The 16,668-nt window shown below is 32.2% G+C and overlaps 3 protein-coding genes and 1 pseudogene across 3 annotated transcripts; all 4 read left to right on the top strand.

The window, feature by feature from the left end:
- Positions 1 to 2,916: 2,916 nt before the first annotated feature.
- On the top strand, positions 2,917 to 7,134 carry LOC101264391 (cysteine-rich receptor-like protein kinase 10). Its single transcript, XM_004232703.4, has 7 exons — positions 2,917 to 3,913; positions 4,351 to 4,536; positions 4,617 to 4,744; positions 4,920 to 5,130; positions 5,355 to 5,592; positions 6,394 to 6,544; positions 6,643 to 7,134. Exons 1-7 carry the CDS (start codon positions 3,154 to 3,156, stop codon positions 6,997 to 6,999), a joined length of 2,031 nt encoding a protein of 676 aa, XP_004232751.1. The 5' UTR covers positions 2,917 to 3,153; the 3' UTR covers positions 7,000 to 7,134.
- A 1,397-nt stretch (positions 7,135 to 8,531) lies between these two features.
- Positions 8,532 to 10,350, top strand: LOC101259607 (cysteine-rich receptor-like protein kinase 29; annotated as a pseudogene).
- Positions 10,351 to 11,934: 1,584 nt separating this feature from the next.
- On the top strand, positions 11,935 to 15,263 carry LOC101264690 (cysteine-rich receptor-like protein kinase 10). The gene is made up of 7 exons (XM_026029424.2): positions 11,935 to 12,952; positions 13,237 to 13,368; positions 13,472 to 13,599; positions 13,694 to 13,904; positions 14,104 to 14,341; positions 14,587 to 14,737; positions 14,835 to 15,263. The coding sequence occupies exons 1-7, from the start codon at positions 12,841 to 12,843 to the stop codon at positions 15,180 to 15,182; spliced, it is 1,320 nt and encodes a 439-aa protein (XP_025885209.1). The 5' UTR covers positions 11,935 to 12,840; the 3' UTR covers positions 15,183 to 15,263.
- Positions 12,183 to 12,898, top strand: LOC138342184 (cysteine-rich receptor-like protein kinase 26; the record flags this gene model as incomplete). Its single annotated transcript, XM_069294393.1, has 1 exon — positions 12,183 to 12,898. A coding segment is annotated over one exon (612 nt), but the record flags the coding sequence as incomplete, so codon positions are not given.
- Positions 15,264 to 16,668: the final 1,405 nt, after the last annotated feature.

Genomic DNA, 16,668 nt, shown 5'->3' with positions numbered 1-16,668 from the left:
TTTTTAATTATTCCTAATTACTTGTCCATTATGACAAATCAATAAAGAACAATTGTATTTTGTCTATTATGTTCTCATTTAATTACTTTAAGAAAAGTAAAACTTTTTGAAAACCTTAACTTTTTAATTCATACATTTCTTAAATAATATAGGTGAAATGATAAACTCACTATATTAATAATTATTTTCTTTATAGATATATCAATTAAAAAATGAACCAAACTATTTTGGGACCGGAATGATCATTTCATTTGTACATCATTGTATTTTTCTTAATTTATTGGATTTGCCAAATGAATAGCTCCTCATTAATTGAGTGGTAATAACTTTTACTATTTTGCTAAACGTGGTGAGTATATATTAACTCAACTAATGCAATTTACTCCTCCAATTCCACCTTTTGAGAGTTACAAAGAGGAGATCTAATTAAATTTTTGCTAATTTGTAAATTAAAGAATAACATTATTTTTCCCATATATCATATGAAATAATAAATATTTAATTAATTAGATATTTTATAATTTTTTTAATTTAATATAGGAACAAAATACTAATTCAATCTTTTATTTTAAAGCTTTTCACTATTGATATAATCTAATCTATATGAGATAAGATTAAAAGAATAATAAAGAAATATTGATTAGACAACATTTCTTATTGATTATTTTTTTGTTAGAAGTGTGCAAAACGATTATTATAACAATTAAAACGAAACGGAGACCGGGGAGTAACTGTCAACTTCATCTAGAAAATGGAAGAATATAGTTGCGCCCCCTTCTGTCATATAGTATGACCAAATTATTTTCCCACCTTGACGGCTTGTAATTTTCCACTCATGTCACATCACTACCATAAATTAGGATTGTGGAAATTCCAATAATTCATCTAGGGTATGTTTGGTAAGAATTTAACTATTTTGTGCAGAAAAATTATTTAACAAAATAAATGAGTTTTTTTTATATAATTATTTTGTATTTGGTTTATAAATAAAAAATATTATCTCAAAAATATTTATATATTTTAGTAAAAGATATATGATATAAGGATGGTTTGGTGGGCAGATATGCACTATCGAGGATGGGATAAATATGAGAAAATGTTGAAAACTGAAAATGACGCGATCTATATGAAGTACCGATTATAGAACGATATTAGGAATATTAAACATAATAATCTAATTAATGCTCTATAATTATAGTTTTGATAATTATTCTTCATAGCTTAGTTTAGTATGCTATGAAAGTCCTGATTTGTATAATCCGCGAACCATGATTTATATAATTCACGAATTAAGCTGTATATTTTCACTTGGATTTGTAAATATGAATGACCAAGTTTGTATAATTCAATTGTTGACAAATCGAATAATGAAATTATATTATGTTTGCTAATCGTTTCTACGTTTAGTGTAATGATATAAATTGATCAGCAATGTATAGATTCATTTTTATGATGAACGATTGGATAATTCATATATGGAACGTTTAAGTTTTTTTCTCTAGATTTGTATACATATACATTATATGTGCGTTTGTATATTTACGTGAATTTGTATATGTATGTTTTATGTGTTATACTTTATCACTTTTATTATGAACAATTGAATGATTCGTATATGAAACAATCTAGCTTTTTCTTTTATATTTGTATACATATAAATTACATGTTCGTTTGCATGTCTGGAGGTTGTATTTATATATTTACGTGAATTTGTATATGCATATGTTATAGTGTTATACTTTGTCATTTTTTTTATCATGAACAATTGGATGATTTGTTTATGAAACATTCTAGTTCATTTCTAGATTTGTATACAAATACATTACATGTGCGTTTATATCTTTGAAAATTGTGTTTGTATATTTACGTGAATTTGTATATGTATATGTTCTTTGTGTTATACTTTATCATTTTTATTATGATCAATTGGATGTTCCTATATGGAACATTTTATTTTTCTAGATTTGTATACATATACCTTACTTTGCATCTCTGAAAACCTTTTAGTTTTTCTAAATTTGTATAAATATACATTACAAGTTCAATTGTGTCTATGAAAATTGTGTTTGTATAAATACTTGAATTCATTTTGTATATGTTCTATTTGTTCTCCGTGGATCCTAGTCAGATGACAAAATAATCGAAACATTAATTACAAGATATAATTAATTTAAACCATAGCTATAACATTCAAATAAAATTAAATGTTTGCTACTTTTTACCATTTCCTTTCATAGAACTTGAAAGCCATTTTCCTCCAACTTGTTCCTAAAAAAAATATTATTCAAAATTTTAATCTAACAACAAAACAAAATACATTTTTTAGAAAAATATTTTTGTCCCTACTATAAAGCACCCTTAAAAGTCAATTATTCAACCCAAAGATAAAGACCGAGTCAAAAGTTGGTACTATTCGTTGTTATTAATTTCATTAATATATTGTATGTAACATTATTTCAAAAGAACTACAGTTTGTTTAAACTTTATTTGATATTTTCTTATATTTCGTATCTAAAAATAATTTCATTTTATACTTTATCAACAATAGGGAAAATGTACGAGCAATTCCTATGCTATATTCAAAATTTCATAAATATATCTTAACTAAGTTCTATTACCTGTTGAAACTTATTTTTTTTTTAATTTTATACACTTTTGTCTTAAATGACTCACTCACTAATTTCATATAACTGAGGCGTGTAAGAGATATTTGAATGACACGTAAGTAAAAAAGGTGTACAAAATTACAAAATAATAATTTCTATGGATAATAGGACGTTAAAATAATTAAGGTGTCTCCAAAATTTTAATCATAGTTTAGGGAATACTTATACATTTTCCGACAACAATACTTTTATTTTATCAGATAAATGTTACAAGATATTTAAGATTATTAATAATTTTAAAAGATCTTTTATACTATTTTAAAATTTGAATCCAATACAACCGAGTGTTAATTTTAGGCAGCTAGTCTTCAAATATCAATGTCCTTTTCTTCCTTAGCTAATAGGTCATAAATTGCTCTTTTTTTCTGCCGAAGACAAATGTAGTTCACTGCACCCAGTCCATACGTTTTCTCTCTAACTCTGTTTCTAGGTTATACATATTCAGCACTAATATCAAAATTTGCTTGCAACTTAAACAGACATAGCCATGGTAATTCAAAAGTGGTTACTCTTTCTGTTTCTGCATTTACATGTTCTCAATATTGTAGCCCAGCTGCCTCAGTTACGATTTGGTTCATGTGGTGAGAATGGTAACTATACTGAGAATAGTACCTACAAGAACAATCTAAACACACTCCTCACATCCCTTCCCTCAAAAATAGATAACTATGGTTTCTACAATGCTTCCATTGGCCAAAACACCGATAGAGCCAGCGTTATTGTGCTGTGTAGAGGAGATGTGGAGCTAGACGATTGCCGCGTTTGTGTCGATAATGTTGTTGAAAAGATTGGACAGTTGTGTCCTAACCAAAAAGAAGTTTTCGGTGGCTATGATGAATGTATGTTACAGTATTCAAATCAATCCATTATAGAAACTCCATCATTGTCTGTTCGATATTTTCTTTGGAATGCTGCGAATGCCTCAAACCCCGAGGAATTTAACCAGGAGCTAAGACAATTATTGGAAAATTTACGAGACCGTGCTGCACAGGGTGGTCCTCTTCAAAAATATGCTACTGGTAATACGGCAGCAGGTCTTCAGCCTATATATGCACTTGTGCAGTGTACTCCTGATTTATCTCGTCAGAATTGCTTCAATTGCTTAACTGATGCTTATGGAAGCATGCCTCAATGTCCCTGCCTGGGGAAGATCGGTGGAAGAATCATAGGGGTTAGGTGCAATTTCCGTTATGAAATTTCCCGTTTCTTCACCGCCGATGTGCCCATGGAAGCTCCGCCACCTGCTGGTGAACACATTTTTATTGTTCCTTTTGCTAATCCCAATTTTGATACGACTGCGGAAGACATAATTAATTAGATAAAAGTCATCTGGTTCAAGTTTTTAAATGAGTAACACAATTCAATAGTACCGTTCTACATTCAAATCTATCAAGAAGAATTACTGTGTTAGGGCTCGCACTTGAGGTGACATGTACAAGTCAAGCAAACACGAGTGTATTATGTATAGCCTTTAAATGAGATCGATCATACAATTCAACACAGCCACAAATCTTGGACATGAGTTAAGGCTGGAATGACATACTATATTATAGGAGTAATTGTATTTGTGATATTCAACAAGTAATATGCATAGTTTCTTAGTTAATACTAAAAGGAAAGTAAGACAAGTGATTTGGAAATGGGAAGATATTATACCAACTTGAAACTTCTTTTTTTTTTGTAGGAAATGATAATAGAACAGTTCCAACAGGGACGGAAAATATTACACCTCCAACAGGGAAGGATGATAAAACATCACGAACAATCATCATAATCGTTGTGTCAACTGTTACAATTGTTATTCTTATGATTTGTATTGCTGTCATCTTGATAAGGAGGCGAAAGAGGAAGATGGTGAAGGAAATTCAGAGTAAGCGTAAAAACAAGCAATAATTCAGGAAAGTTGATTCTCGAGAGTATATTTCACTAATTTGTTGTATGTTCGTGAAGGTACATCTGTGGATGATACTAGTATTGCAGAATCTTTTCAATATGCTTTTTCGGCAATTAGAGCAGCAACAGATGACTTCTCAGATGCTAATAAGCTCGGAGAAGGCGGATTTGGTCCTGTATACAAGGTAATTAAACTTACATATTGTTGCATGATTTTAACTTGTAAAGAACAAATATTCTTTCCACTGACATGTATAAGTTAACTCCTTTATGCCAAACATCACAGTTGGAACAAGAGTACTTGTTATAATTTCATTGTTTTTGTTCATAATTTTCAATTTGTTTTCATTTATATCTTAGGGTAAGCTTCAAAATGGACAAGAAGTAGCAGTGAAAAGGTTATCAGCAGATTCAGGCCAAGGTGATCTAGAATTCAAAAATGAGGTCTTGTTGGTTGCCAAGCTTCAACACAGGAATTTGGTTAGGTTGCTGGGATTTTGCCTAGACCGAACAGAGCGGCTTCTTGTCTATGAGTTTGTTCCCAATGCAAGTCTTGACCACTTCTTATTTGGTATGTACTGCTTAACTTTTTATCAATATTGAGCTTGAGCATAAATAAGTCACGAATTTAACTTATATACAAAAGTTAATCTGTCAATGTAATTTGATATCTTGTCTGGTTGTCTGCCTTATTTACCATAGAACTAATTGCACTTATAATGAGCAGTTGTCTGTAGTAACATTTTAAGTGATTTGGAATTAATTATTTTTAAATATTCTTCATCTCGTTTGCAGATTCAGTTAAACGTAGACAATTGGATTGGGAAAGGCGATCCAAAATCATAGGAGGGATTGCTAAGGGGATTCTTTATCTTCATGAGGATTCTAGGCTTCGGATCATTCACCGTGATCTCAAAGCTAGTAATGTTCTACTAGATGCAGAAATGAATCCTAAAATCTCAGATTTTGGCATGGCAAGGCTATTTGAATTAGATGAAACTCAAGGCAGCACAAACAGAATTGTTGGGACCTAGTAAGTTTTACCTCTCTTGTTGGTAGACTGCTATTAGTATTTTGCTAGGAAGGATTATTTAACAACTTAGCTAGAACAAAAGCTGCCTCGAGACAAAAGATAATCTTTCTTTGAATTGTTATTAGAATTTTCAATATGAATTTTGCTCAACATTGTGCTTATCTTTAGGAATGCTTACCTGAATTTTGTTGCACTAGGACTTTGCTGGTGTACAAACTTCGTATTATTCAAGATGATGGTCATATACCTAGAGTTTTGTTCTCAATTTGGTCACTACCAAAGTTGCGATCTCCAATGATTAAAATGAAGTTCGTTTCCACAAGTTAGATTTTCGGCCAAAACAAAGTTCTGGAAAAATGAATAAGCTAAATTTGATTTTGTTCAGAACAAATTAAAATATCTTCTTCTTTTCTGTGTATGAACACTCATTGCTCAAAGAGGTTATCAGATATGATCTGTGGTAGCAAAATACAAGATATAGGTCTTAACTCATCAAATCTTGTTGTTCGCTTAGCCAAGAATAGATCAATGATCTAATAGATCAATGATCTAAGATGTTGTCTTGACATTGCAGTAAAGACATAACAACCCAATTTGTAGTTTAATTGCTGCACAATGCTTTCGACTTCCTTAAACAAATGTCCAAGATCATTAATGAAGCATGTAGTTCTGACTTTCAACAGCAAGTAGATCCCTGTCATGACTGCTATTTAGTTTTGCTGATCCCACTGTTTGAACTACTAAATATGCAATGTTATATAAGTTGCGGAATGTTATGCAATTCTTGTTTTTGTTTCGCAGTGGATATATGGCACCAGAGTATGCAATGCACGGGCAATTTTCCGTCAAGTCAGATGTTTTCAGCTTTGGAGTACTAGTCTTAGAAATTTTAAGTGGCCAAAAAAACACTTGTTTTAGAAATGGAGAATCGGTGGAAGACCTTCTGAGTTTTGTAAGTAACCTGGCCAATCAACCAAGTATTAATTTTGAGAAATGCTGTTATGGTCAAAGAATTTCATCTTATTCTGATAATTGAACTATCACATACAGGCTTGGTCGAGCTGGCGTAATGGAACAACTACAACTTTTATAGATCCAATGCTGAGGGAAAGCACAGGACTGATTCGTGACATAATGAGAAACATTCACATAGCTTTATTGTGTGTTCAAGAAAGTGTGGCTGATAGACCAACCATGGCAGCTGTTGTTCTCATGCTCAGTAGTTTCTCGTTGAGTCTTCCAATGCCTTCAGGGCCAGCATTCTATATGTACAGTAATGTTACCGCAGAGACGTCGCTTATTCAAGAATACAACACAAGAATGACAAACTCTAGTGAAGTAGCCAAAAGTAATTCTATTGGTTCATCACGAAATGAGGCGTCCATATCTGAGTTATATCCTCGTTAACAATAATAAACTTTTTCTTTGAGTTTACTTATTTTATGTGTTCCTTGGTACCACTTCAAGTGTACGTGTATTCTAGCTAGCAGTTACTGTAAAGTTTTATTGAACTTGAGCTAAATACATCTATATACGTTTTAACTCGCTTGCTTTGTACGATAGCATCATATGGGCATCTCACACGTCTTTTCAACTTTATGGAAGAGGCAAAAGGAAAAAGTCTTTTTCTAGGAACCTCCTTCCATTCCATACCACTTTATACTATTTGAAGAGCCAAATAACTTTTAGTTTACTAAAATCATATACTTTTTCTCTGTCCATTTTATGCGGCACCATTTTTTTTGGTCAATTTAAAAAAGAATGTCACATTTTTTTATATGATAAGTATTTAAAGGTATAATTTTATTTTTTTTTTATTGATCCCACTTAATTTTCTAATATATTTATGAGGGGAGAGAAAATCATTGTCAAATCAAATATTATCACATAAAATGAGACGTGAGACGGAGGGAGTAGCTCGGTAGCTTGTTCTTATACTCTCCTGTCCCATCACCAACATAAATTAGACTTGTCGACTTTGAGCATTCAATGTGTCATCTTCTGAGATGTAGACCAAGTCAAAAGTTGACATTTCTTATTTTTTTGTTTTACTTTTTTAAGGACCTTTCATTTTTCTTTCTTTCTTCCTTATTGATTCGGACTAACCATCTTCAGGAGTGGATGCACCCTATGACAAAGGGTGTCATCTTACATTGTTTGCTTGAAAATGTTCACAAATAATTACCTGTGTATAATCAGAAGAAAAAAATAAAATACTAGTACTTAAGTCATAACTACATATAATATAGATGATCAATTGCAATGAAGTTGAGCATTTCTTTAAACTTCTTTTGCAAGAGTCATTGCCAGAAATTACAACATTTCAAGAGTGAGATTCGAACCCCCAGCCAACAGGTTTCCTACTAATAAAAAAACAAAGTCAAGCTAGACATGAAATCACTTTGAAACAAGTCTGAGAGGATGTTTGGATTGATTTAAAAGTTGATCAAACTTATTTTTAAAATTCAATTTAGTTAAATTAAGTTAAAAATAATTTAAAATAAGTTAAAAATCAATCTCCCTTATTTTTTTTATTTTTTAACTTAATATTTATTTTAATTTGATTTTAAATTATTTTTTAAAATCAATCCAAACAGGCTTTGAGTCAGATTATTCAAACAACCTACTAAATAAAACTCAAAAGTTCAAAAAATTATTCATTATCCCTCCAACTTGTTTATCAATTCTTTCTTTTCTAAATGTAGAAACCCATGCGTACGGCACGGACAGATGGAGTCTTCTTGTCTGACATTTTCTATCTGCCATTGCTTTCTTATTTATGTATAATTCTTATATTTAGAATTATTCACATTTTTTAAATTATTAGTGGCATACTTCTATAATCAAATAATTTCATGTCAATGTTTAAGACGAAGAGTTGTACAAGTTTTTGTTTTTTTAAAAGAATATTTTTGAATCCAATCCAATAATATAAAGAGGGTTACGTTTTCTCAATCTCTTGCAATTCTAAGGGGATCTTGTGAACAAATTACTTTATACTAGTAGTTAGTCTACAACTTGTAGCCAAAATATAATTCTATCAATTATATTTGTTCAAAATATCAAGCAATTCAAACAACCATATATGGCCATAACTATTCAAAAGCGGCTATTGATCATTCTGTTTTTGCATATACGCGTTCTCAATATCGTAGCGCAGCTGCCTGATTTACGCTACGGTTCATGCGGTGAGAATGGTAACTATACTGAGAATAGTACCTACAAGAACAATCTAAACACACTCCTCACTTCCCTTCCCTCAAAAATCGATAACTATGGTTTTTACAAGGCTTCCATTGGCCAAAACATCGACAGAGCCAGTGTTATTGTGCTATGTAGAGGAGATGTGGAGCTACAAGAATGTCGCGATTGTGTCTATAATGTTTCTCAAAAGCTAGTACAAGTATGTCCTAACCAAAAAGAAGCTGCTGGTGGTTATGATAAATGTATGTTAGTGTACTCGAATGAATCCATTACAGACGCTACAACATTTTCTAAACTCTTTTACTTAAACGAAATTCAGAATGCCTCAAAACCCGGTGAATTTAACAAGGAGCTAGGAAAATTATTAGTTAGATTAAGAGTGGTTGCTGCACATGGTGATCCCCGTAGAAAATATGCTAGTGGTAATGCGACAGGTCCTGATTTTCAGAATATATTTGCACTTGTGCAGTGCACTCCTGACTTACCTCCTCAGAATTGCTTCGATTGCTTAACGAAAGCTTATGAAGATATGATTAATTGTCCCTGCATGGGAAAGAAGGGTGGAAGAATCATAGGTGCTAGGTGCAACTTCCGTTATGGAACTTCCCGTTTTTTCAGGTTGGATGTAGTGTCAGTAGCTCCGCCACCTGAAGGTGAATACATTTTTATCATTCCTTCTGTTCATCTTATGTTTGTGATGTTTAATAAATATAGTTTCTGAAATAAAGGCAAGTGCAAGAGAAGGAAAAGGGAAGATAATAGTAACTTATTTTCACGTGAAAAACTGATATTGTACTAACTTGAAGCGTTTTTGTAGAGGAAGGGGGTGATGATAAAACAGTTCGAACAGTCATCATTATCGTTGGGCCAATTTTCACAATTATTATTGTTATTGCTTGTATTTCTGTCGTCATGATGAGTAGGCGAAATTAAAGAAGAAGCTGGTGGGCGAAATTCAGAGTAAGCATAAACTATAACAAACAATTAGTTAAGATTTTAGGACCATGTTAATCCTAACTAATTTGTTGTACTATGTTTGTGAAGGTATACATGGGGATGATATTAGCACTACAGAATCCTTACAATATGATTTTTCCACGATTAGAGCAGCGACACGATAACTTCTCAGATGCTAATGTACTGGGACAAGGTGGATTCGGTCCCGTGTACAGGGTGATTAAGCTTACATATCGATGCATGAGTTTAACTTCTATTGTACAAATATTCTTTCCATCCCTAGTTGAAACAAGAATACTGGTTATAATTCATAATATTTTCAATATTATGTTTCAGGGTAAGCTTCAAAATGGAAAACAAACAGCAGTGAAAAGATTGTCAGCAGATTCAGGACAAGGTGATCTAGAATTCAAAACGAGGTTTTGTTGGTTGCCAAACTTCAACACAGGAATTTGGTCCATTTGCTGGGACTTTGTCTAGATAGAACAGAGAGACTTCTTGTCTGTGAATTTGTTCCCAATGCAAGTCTTGACCACTTTTTATTTGATATGTACTGCTTAGCTTTTTATTACAAGTATGTGCTTGAGCATCAATAAACTATCAATCTTCTAACTTATATACACTAAAAACAGTCAATTAACACAACACTTATTTTGTCTGTGTTATAAGACACCAACTAATGAAAACAACAATAACTAAAAGAAAGAACACACAATCAAACTTGAGCCCACAAACTTAACTCTGGTGGTTGTCTGCCTTGTGATTATCTTGTAATGATTTTACTGTAAAAATTCTTCTATATGATCAGCGTAAACAAGTCCAACTCGTAAGTTATATTCATTATCTTGTCCGCAGATTCAGTTAAACATGGGCAATTGGATTGAGAATGACGATCCACAATCATAACAGGCGGTGCTAGGCAAATTATTTACCTTCATGAGGATTCTAGACTTCGAATCATTCATCGTAATCTTAAAGCTAGTAATGTTATGAGAAAATGTATCCTAAAATTTCCGACTTTGGCATGGCGAGGTTATTTAAGTCGACTGAAACTCATGGCAACACAAGCAGAATTGTGGGAACCTAGTAAGCTAACTGTTATTTCTTCATGAATAGTTAACTCAATTTTGTTGAACCAGAACTTTGATTGCCCCCAAAATCATTATTATTTGAGGTTTTTAGACGGGTCGAGATATGGGTTTAAAATGGAGAACGGGTCGTTTTTTAAATTTTGGATTAATTTGAGTCAATTTGGGTATAAATGATGAAATTAGTAAAGGCAGGGGTAAAAATAATTTTATTTTAAGAGCAAAGACATAATTAACTAATGAACTAAAGTTAAAGAGATATTTTTTATCCTTTTCCCTTATATACATGGTACGTGAGATTAAGAGAGGGAGGAGAGAGGCGAGCGAAGAGGGCAGAGACTGGGAGAGAGATAACTTGTACATTTATATTGGTTAGATAATTATTTGTATATTCTAACGAATTATACATATACAAACTCGAATTCAATCAGCGTAATTAATGTATAATGTCAATCGCGAATGAAAATTATAACAAACTATAGCTATGATGAATAATTTAGTAGTATAAGTTTTGTATAATCGCATAATTTTCCCAATATTTTATCATTCAATTAAGTTTAAATTCATTGAATCACGACATATATTTTGATGATTTCCCTTCCTCAGTAATTATCTAAACGAGATTGATGTGTCCTGTTTCATGGCTTCTTTTTGTTGTTATTATTATTATTTTTTTGTTAAAACAGTTTCCATAAAATTAATTAATCAAAATAATATACTGTTAAAAAGGATTAAATTAGTCTTAACATAATTATTTATTACACTCTCTGTCCCTAATGATTGACACAATGAGTTTATCATTTTACATTATTATTTATAAATTGATGAATTAAAAACTTAAATTTTAGAAAAGAGTTCTTCCCTTTTTAAAGGAATTAATTGACAGTATAATAGGAGGTAAAACTTTTTTTTGGCCTTTCTTGATTTATTAAAATGAAATAATAATTAGGGACAACTAAAAATGAAAATGTGAAAAAAAAAATTAGGGAGAAAAGAGTAATTTCAAGATTAGTTTTAGGAAAGGATAGAATTGAGAAGTCTCTAAATTTATTCCTAAAATAATAGAGTACCTAATCATAGAGTAAAATAAGTTTGATGGGATGACTTTTTGGTGGAACTGAGGAATAAACAAGTTTGACAAAAACGCGTTTTTTTAAAATCCTCCCACTCCCATCCTTTTCAGTGTTGTATTTTTTTCGTAAACCAAAAAGTCTTTAGTCAATCTTTTGAAATAAATAAAATTGATCAGGGAAATTTTGGATGTACAGCTAGCCTTGCCATTCTATTTAAATACGTTTAGTGTTGCGTAGATGATGGGGAACACAGCTATGAGTTTGTTGAAATGGCGGGTCATTTTACTGTTCCAATTTTATTATCTTTTCGAATTTCACTTCTTCTGTATGTAGTACAGATTCTAATATTACTGAGTTCTCCCCAAATAGTGCATATGACACTAACCTTAACACAATCCTCTCCTCTGTTTCGCGAAATATGGATAGTTTTGGATTCTATAATTCTTCCATGGGCCTAAACTCCGACACTGTTAGTGTCATCGCCCAATGTAGAGGGGATGTACAATTACAGGCATGTCGTGATTGTATAAGTAATGCAACTCGTAAGATTCTAGAGGTATGTCCTTACAAGAGATGGGCCTTAGGTTATTATGATCACTGTATGCTACGATATTCAAATGAGTCCATTATAGGCAACCTTGCAACTCAACCAGAAAGAATCTTATTTAACATAGCAAATGCCTCGAGTCCGGATGAGTTTATGCAAGATCTAAGAACCATGCTAGAAAACTTACGAAGTGAAGCTTCACAGGGCGGTATGCAGAAGTATGCTACTAATAGTACTCAGGGCCCTGATTTTCAGACTATATATGCACTTGTCCAGTGCACTGCGGATTTAACAGCTCAAGATTGCTTTCAATTGTTTAGACAGTGGCTTTAGAAGTTTACCTAGCTGCTCCTGTTATAGGAAGCAGGGTCTCAACTTTATGATGCCCAGCTGCAATTTTCGGTATGAAATTTACTCCTTTTTCGACCAGCGACCAACCCAAGCTCCACCACCCTTATCACCCCCATCACCGCTGCCACCGCCACTATCAGGTAACTGAAATATTTATGGATTGTTAGCAACATCAACTCTTAACTAAAGGTGTGTTTGGCTCCAAGGAAAATGCTTTTCACGGATAATTACAAGACTTATAAAGTTGGTGATATTACTACATCTTGTTATTAAGGACAAAATGAGAAGTTTAACTAAATTGTTTCCAAATCTATGAAGCTAAGTGATCATTATTTTAGGAACAGACACAACAAAAAGGATATAGGGTCACATAAACTAAAACAAAGTATAGCCTAACACATACTAACTTGAAAAGTTCCTGCAGGAAAAGATGATAAAACAACTCGAACGGTCATCATTATCGTTGTGCCAACTGTTATAGGTGTTTTTCTTATTGTCTGTACTTCTTTCATCTTGATGAGGAGGCGAAGAAGGAAGCTAGTGAATGATATTCAGAGTAAGCCGTCGATTAATAACAGCAATGATTAAGGAAAGTTGAACTGTTAAGACCATGTCTCACTGAAATTTTGTTGTATGTTTTTACTACTACTTTGATGAAGGTATACACGGTGATGATATTAGCACTGCAGAATCCTTTCAATATGATTTTTCAACAATTAGAGCAGCTACAGATAACTTCTCAAGCGATAATAAGTTGGGACAGGGCGGATTTGGTCCTGTGTACAAGGTGATTGCTGATTAGCCTATTTGATGCATAAAAGGACACTGTGACTTCATATAGCCGACTCTTATATGTTTCAATTTGCGCTTGTGTTCTTCAGGGTAAGCTTTCAAATGGTCAAGAAGTAGCAGTGAAAAGATTGTCAGCAGATTCTGGCCAAGGTGATCTGGAATTCAAAAATGAAGTCATGCTGGTTGCTAAACTTCAACACAGGAATTTGGTTAGGTTACTGGGATTTTGCTTCGATGGAACAGAGAGACTTCTCATCTATGAATTTGTTCCCAATGCAAGCCTTGACCAATTTTTATTTGGTATGTATTGCTTAATGTTTTGTCAGTATAATTTATTATGTTGACTGTCGTCTAGCTATCTGCCTTATTTTCTGGAGAACTAATTCCACTTGTTACAGGTAGTTCCCTATAGTAATAGTGACTTGATGTTGCAAAATTCTGCTATATTGTCCGTGTATAGAAGCTCAATTCATAATTATATTTTTCATTTTGTTCCCAGATCCAGTTAAACGTAGGCAATTAGATTGGGAAAGACGATCCAAAATAATAGGAGGGGTTGCCAAGGGAATTCTTTATCTTCATGAGGATTCTAGACTTCGCATCATTCATCGTGATCTCAAAGCAAGTAATGTTCTACTTGACGAAGAAATGAATCCTAAAATTGCAGACTTTGGTATGGCAAGGCTATTTACATTGGATGAAACTCAAGGCAACACAAGTAGAATTGTCGGGACCTAGTAAGTTTTGCATCTCTTAGTATTAGATAGACTGTTACTCCTTTTTTATATCACTGGGAAGGACTTTTAACCATTTACCCAGATTTAAATGCTGCAAATCATTCGTTGAAATAATGCTTCAATATTGTTGAACTAGGACATAGTAAGTCCGGTTAATAGGAATGCAAACTATGTGTAACAACAAAAAACTTTAACAACTGAATCATTTCTAAGTTGTGGAATGTTATGTAATTCTTGTTTTGCAGTGGATATATGGCACCAGAGTATGCAATGCATGGACAATTTTCAGTCAAGTCCGATGTTTTTAGCTTTGGAGTACTAGTCCTAGAAATTTTAAGTGGACATAAGAACACTTGTTTCAGAAATGGAGAATCTGTGGAAGACCTTTTAAGCTATGTAAGTAATTGATCAACTACATTTCAATAGTTGGGACCATCGAATTCTTTTACATTGTCGATGTATCGAGTTTAAACTCCGAATTATAATATTGCAGGCATGGACGAATTGGCAAGAAGGAACAGCTGCAAATTTGATTGACCCCATGTTTAGGGGAAGTTCAGGACTGGTCCGTGACATCAAGAGATACGTCCACATTGCCTTATTGTGCGTTCAAGAAAATATTGGCGATAGACCAACTATGGCTGCAGTAGTTCTCATGCTCAGTAGCCTCTCTCTGAGTCTACCCGTGCCTTCAGGGCCTGCACACAATGATATTAGCCCAGAGATTTCACTCATTAAAGAGTACAATTCAAAATCATTAGAACCTAGAGAACTAGCCAAAACTAAATCTATTTCTTCATCACGTAATGAGGCATCCATAACTGAGTTACACCCTCGTTAATATCCTTACACATAATAATACCCCTACTTTTGTTATTTGTTCCAAACTCTAATTAGTTTTGAATTGAGATTGATTTATTAATGGTTTATGTGCTCCGCATAAAAGGCAACTTGTTTATATGTACAGGAGTAGCAAACGAGCTAAATATGAATATTTAAAAATGATCTACATAAAAATGAATAAAACACTCGACTTATTGGAAATTAGTTAACTTAGTTGGTTATCTTCATTTATATCTTCACCTTTTTTAATCAAAGACAAACTTTTCAACACCTTCATGGAGGGATGTCCCAGCCTATTATGCCACTTGAAGCCTTCTGAATTAAAAACCATACTGCTTATCAATGTATTTTGTTCATCATGTGCATCTCTTTTTGGAATTTGGCTGAGTAGGTAGTATAGACCATTCCTCTCTTTACCAATCCCCTTCATATTTATCATGTAACTAACTTTACAAACTAACTAAATGAATATAACCAACTAAGTTAACTAATTTCCAATACAACTCAATTCACATTTTAAATAAAAAAATGAATTATCCAATAAATAATATGGATACCCATATTAGTGTAGAAATCTTGTTAAAAGTTTTAAAATCATAAATCTTTTTAATTTTTTTTATCACTCCACCCTCCTTACCATCCCCATACCCTTATCCAAAAATTTTTGTTTGTTTTCTTGTTAAAAAATGTTTTTTTCACCCAACCCCCCTAAATACCCCGCTCCCCGCCCCATTCCAAAAAATAATATAATTTTTTTAAAATTTTGTATAAAAACTTTTTCTAAAAAATTACCAGCCTCCCAATCCCAAAAGAAAATGTAAAAATAATAAGAATTTTTTTATAAAAATAAAAAAGCTTCTTTTACCACCGATTCCTAATCACTTTTCTTTCTTTTAATGAATGAACATTTTTTTCCTATTTAGCTATCCACTTTTAAATGAGTAAATATGGATATTCATTCTGATAGGTATGTACTAGTTGTGTTATTACACTAGTTAAATAAGTTCAACTAGTATTGGAATTACCTTGATTTGTTCTTCTAATCTGAAAACTTAAAGCATCTATAGCTGTCTAAAATCACCAAGACTAATAGTCTATATTTTTATCTCTCCTTTTATATATAATTGAAATTGAAGATTAATTATGGTGTTGATATGTGTCATTTTTATTTTCTCTAATTATATATAGGTTTTTTTTTTTATTGAAAATGAAGATTAATCGCGGCATTGACATTATATATAGATATAGACATACTCCCCCGCGTCCATGTTAATTAATCATATTATTAAATATAGATGCCCTATATTACTTAGTTGATTATCTTATTAATTTAAGAAACCACTTAATTAATTATTATTTTTATTACTATTGCAATTTATTTATTTTTTTACATGTTCATATTTATTTTTACCCAAGAAATTTTTTAGGAGGTAAATTAATAAAATCAGCTTTTTATTCATGATTTTTAAGAACTATGCAAAATA

The sequence above is a fragment of the Solanum lycopersicum genome, chromosome 2, assembly GCF_036512215.1.
Source record: "Solanum lycopersicum chromosome 2, SLM_r2.1".
In the NCBI taxonomy this organism is placed as follows: domain Eukaryota; kingdom Viridiplantae; phylum Streptophyta; class Magnoliopsida; order Solanales; family Solanaceae; genus Solanum; species Solanum lycopersicum.
Note: the sequence above shows the minus strand (reverse complement) of the source record. Positions and strands in the feature narration are given on the sequence as shown.

Excerpts from the sequence above, each read along its gene's own strand:
- LOC101264391 (XM_004232703.4), top strand. The coding sequence starts at position 3,154 with ATGGTAATTCAAAAGTGGTTACTCTTTCTGTTTCTGCATTTACATGTT. Across the intron at positions 5,131-5,354 it reads TCTTGACCACTTCTTATTTG|ATTCAGTTAAACGTAGACAA; the intron begins GTATGTACTGCT and ends TCTCGTTTGCAG. Across the intron at positions 6,545-6,642 it reads TGGAAGACCTTCTGAGTTTT|GCTTGGTCGAGCTGGCGTAA; the intron begins GTAAGTAACCTG and ends TATCACATACAG.
- LOC101264690 (XM_026029424.2), top strand. The coding sequence starts at position 12,841 with ATGATGCCCAGCTGCAATTTTCGGTATGAAATTTACTCCTTTTTCGAC. Across the intron at positions 12,953-13,236 it reads GCTGCCACCGCCACTATCAG|GAAAAGATGATAAAACAACT; the intron begins GTAACTGAAATA and ends AAGTTCCTGCAG. Across the intron at positions 14,342-14,586 it reads AGTAGAATTGTCGGGACCTA|TGGATATATGGCACCAGAGT; the intron begins GTAAGTTTTGCA and ends CTTGTTTTGCAG.